Source organism: Anguilla rostrata, unplaced genomic scaffold, assembly GCF_018555375.3.
Source record: "Anguilla rostrata isolate EN2019 unplaced genomic scaffold, ASM1855537v3 scaf0944, whole genome shotgun sequence".
In the NCBI taxonomy this organism is placed as follows: Eukaryota; Metazoa; Chordata; class Actinopteri; order Anguilliformes; family Anguillidae; genus Anguilla; species Anguilla rostrata.
Genome location: NW_026986310.1, coordinates 1 through 2,500, shown reverse-complemented (window position 1 = coordinate 2,500; position 2,500 = coordinate 1). Strand labels below are relative to the sequence as shown.

Below are 2,500 nucleotides of genomic sequence, written 5' to 3'. Positions count from 1 at the left end.
AATGGCGATTGAATGCATCACACATTTGTTTTTTTTTATCTGAGATAATGATATAAGCTATTGTATGATGCTGTGTCAATAGCCAACGCGTTATTGCAAGCGAGTGTGTCATCTAGTCACGCGTCAATGTAGTAAGCTAACCAGACAGTAAAAACGCCGATAAAACACTTCTAGTGTGGATCATTTTAAGCCATGTTATCTAGCTTTGTCGTGATAACATGAGAGAAGGATTGCTGTTGGAGAAGTGAATCAACCAACAGTTAGCGCGGGTAACCTCCACGAAAGCGCATTGTAGTTTTTTTCACGTATTTCATCCAGTCAATTTCATTTAATCTAACGTTACACTTGATTCACTCTTTGGCTCCGCTAGATAATGTCTTACTCTTTGAGATCATAAGAGAATATAATTCATTTAACTTACTGAGAATATATAATAAGAAATAATGAGGCTGTGTCAATAGCTAATGCGTTATTGCGAGCGAGTGTGTCATCTAGTCACGCGTCAGAGCGCATTGTAGTTATTTTCACCACCGAATTCTTACGGACAGGGAAGCTCGCTAGATAGTCTTACTCTTTGAGATCACGTAGTAGGAATAAAATAAGAAAATATAATTACTGAGAATAGATACTAAGAAATAATAGCAAATTAATAACAAAAACAACAATAATAATATTTTTAAAAACTTGAAACTGGAAAACTGACTTTTTTAAAATTAATTTTTTATAGATGGCTGGAAAAGAAACGAGTAAAAGCAAGGTGTGGAGTTATTTTGATTTCACACACTTAAAGATGGTGTTAATATATAGCCTATATTTAATTTAATATAATCTAATATCATCATTTATTTGTTTGCTTATAAGTTACATGTTCTTAAATATAGAAACTTTAATAAAATATAAGTTTTTCAAATTGATTTGAAAATGTTGCACTTTTTGACAAAATATCGGTCAAAACATCAGTAATCGGTGGGCTAGGATTCTCCAAAATCGGGATCGGTCGGGCTCTATTCTTGATGCTGCGTGCTGGTTCACATTTCTGTCACCCTGGCCTTGTTCCCCACCCCATCCCAGCAAAATAGACAGTTACGGCAACTGGGAACCTTGTTCAAAATGACCCTCTCCCTCATAGAACAGATGGTTTCCCACTCAATCTGACTAACAACTGGCGACCTAAAGAAAGCTCTGGTTTCGGCTGCAGAGGAAGTCACACATTCCTTTGTGCAGAAGAGGCACCACCTCGCACGTCAGCGAGAGAGCCATCTGCGATCTTGACTCATTTCTAGGAAACGCCGCACAAACGCACGCACTTTACTATAGCTTCTGGTATAGGGCGTGTCGCTCCAAATCACCGGGCCGAATGCGCAGAGCAGCGCGGACTTTCTCCGAGCACGACTGACCGACATGAAGACAGATTGATTGATCTGATCTGTGTATTGATCTGAATATATTCAACCTCCAGAGACTACTGCCTAACGCAACCTCTAGTGAAAACTGCGCAACTAGATTGTCGTGTCATGAAAACTCCAGAAAAAACGAGCCGCGGCGGTCAGGCGAGGTCGCATCTTTAACTGGGCATGAAGCTATCAAAGACTTCCACCCATTTAGTCGCATCTTTAACTTGGCATAAAGCTATCGAAGACCTCCACCCATTTCACAGAATTAATTACATTAGGCTGTTCAGAACTAGGCTACTTTCGGTTTCGAAAGACGTACAACGTACAAGCCGATAAGAGCTTTAAACCAGTAGTACGTTAGCGGACTCATTCCGACAGAGAAAAAAAACGGGAACATACAGAGGAAGATACGAACCTGTAATGTTCAGCAGGAAAATACAGAGGATAATCTTCATCTTTGTTTCTTATTTTAAACGCATAGGCCTATCGCTCATTCTTGCTGTTCGCCCTTCTCTTTCCTCATTGTTTTTCCTTTTCCGCGTCTTCTTTTTCTTCTTCTGAGGTTTAATGGCGTTTTGTAACCCAGCTTTTGGTGCATTACCGCCACCAACTGGAATGGAGTGTGGAGCAGTAGATTTGGCAGGAAAGTAAATAAATGAGTAATAAATAAATTATTTTAACTACACCAGTTTTCCTTAGTAACTTCATATTTTGTTTGATGATTTTCCTAGACGACCTTCAAATGAAAAACTGTGTTTTCCAATCCTCACTAATATAAATAAACTCTCTTGTTCTTTACTGTATGCATTACAGTGAAATAATGTGTTCTACCGATTCTGGTTCATTACAGTGTATGCATTTCCCTGTCGGATGCTTTCCTGTTTTATACAATGTATCATTGAGTCCTGTATGACCACTTCTTAGGCGTGTTATAATGGTTTCTTCTTTCCAATTCCAGCCCCCCATTCTCCCAGTGCCAACGTGTTTCTGTATTCTGTACAGGTGTCTACCTGTTTCGCCATTGTCCCACTGTTCCTGCCAAATTTTGTCCATATGAAATTTCCTTTACTAAGTAAAATGCGTAGGTCTATGTTTTCAATTAATCA

The 2,500-nt window shown here is 39.0% G+C and overlaps 1 protein-coding gene across 1 annotated transcript in view; it reads right to left on the bottom strand.

Annotated features, from left to right (window-relative positions):
* LOC135246839 (T-lymphocyte surface antigen Ly-9-like) overlaps positions 1–1,961 on the bottom strand; it is a 93,915-nt gene extending 91,954 nt beyond the window's left edge. The window contains exon 1 of the mRNA XM_064320115.1: positions 1,810–1,961. Coding sequence (XP_064176185.1) covers positions 1,810–1,849 — 40 coding nt within the window. The 5' untranslated portion in view covers positions 1,850–1,961. The remainder of the gene's footprint in view (positions 1–1,809) is intronic.
* Between the last annotated feature and the right edge of the window lie 539 nt (positions 1,962–2,500).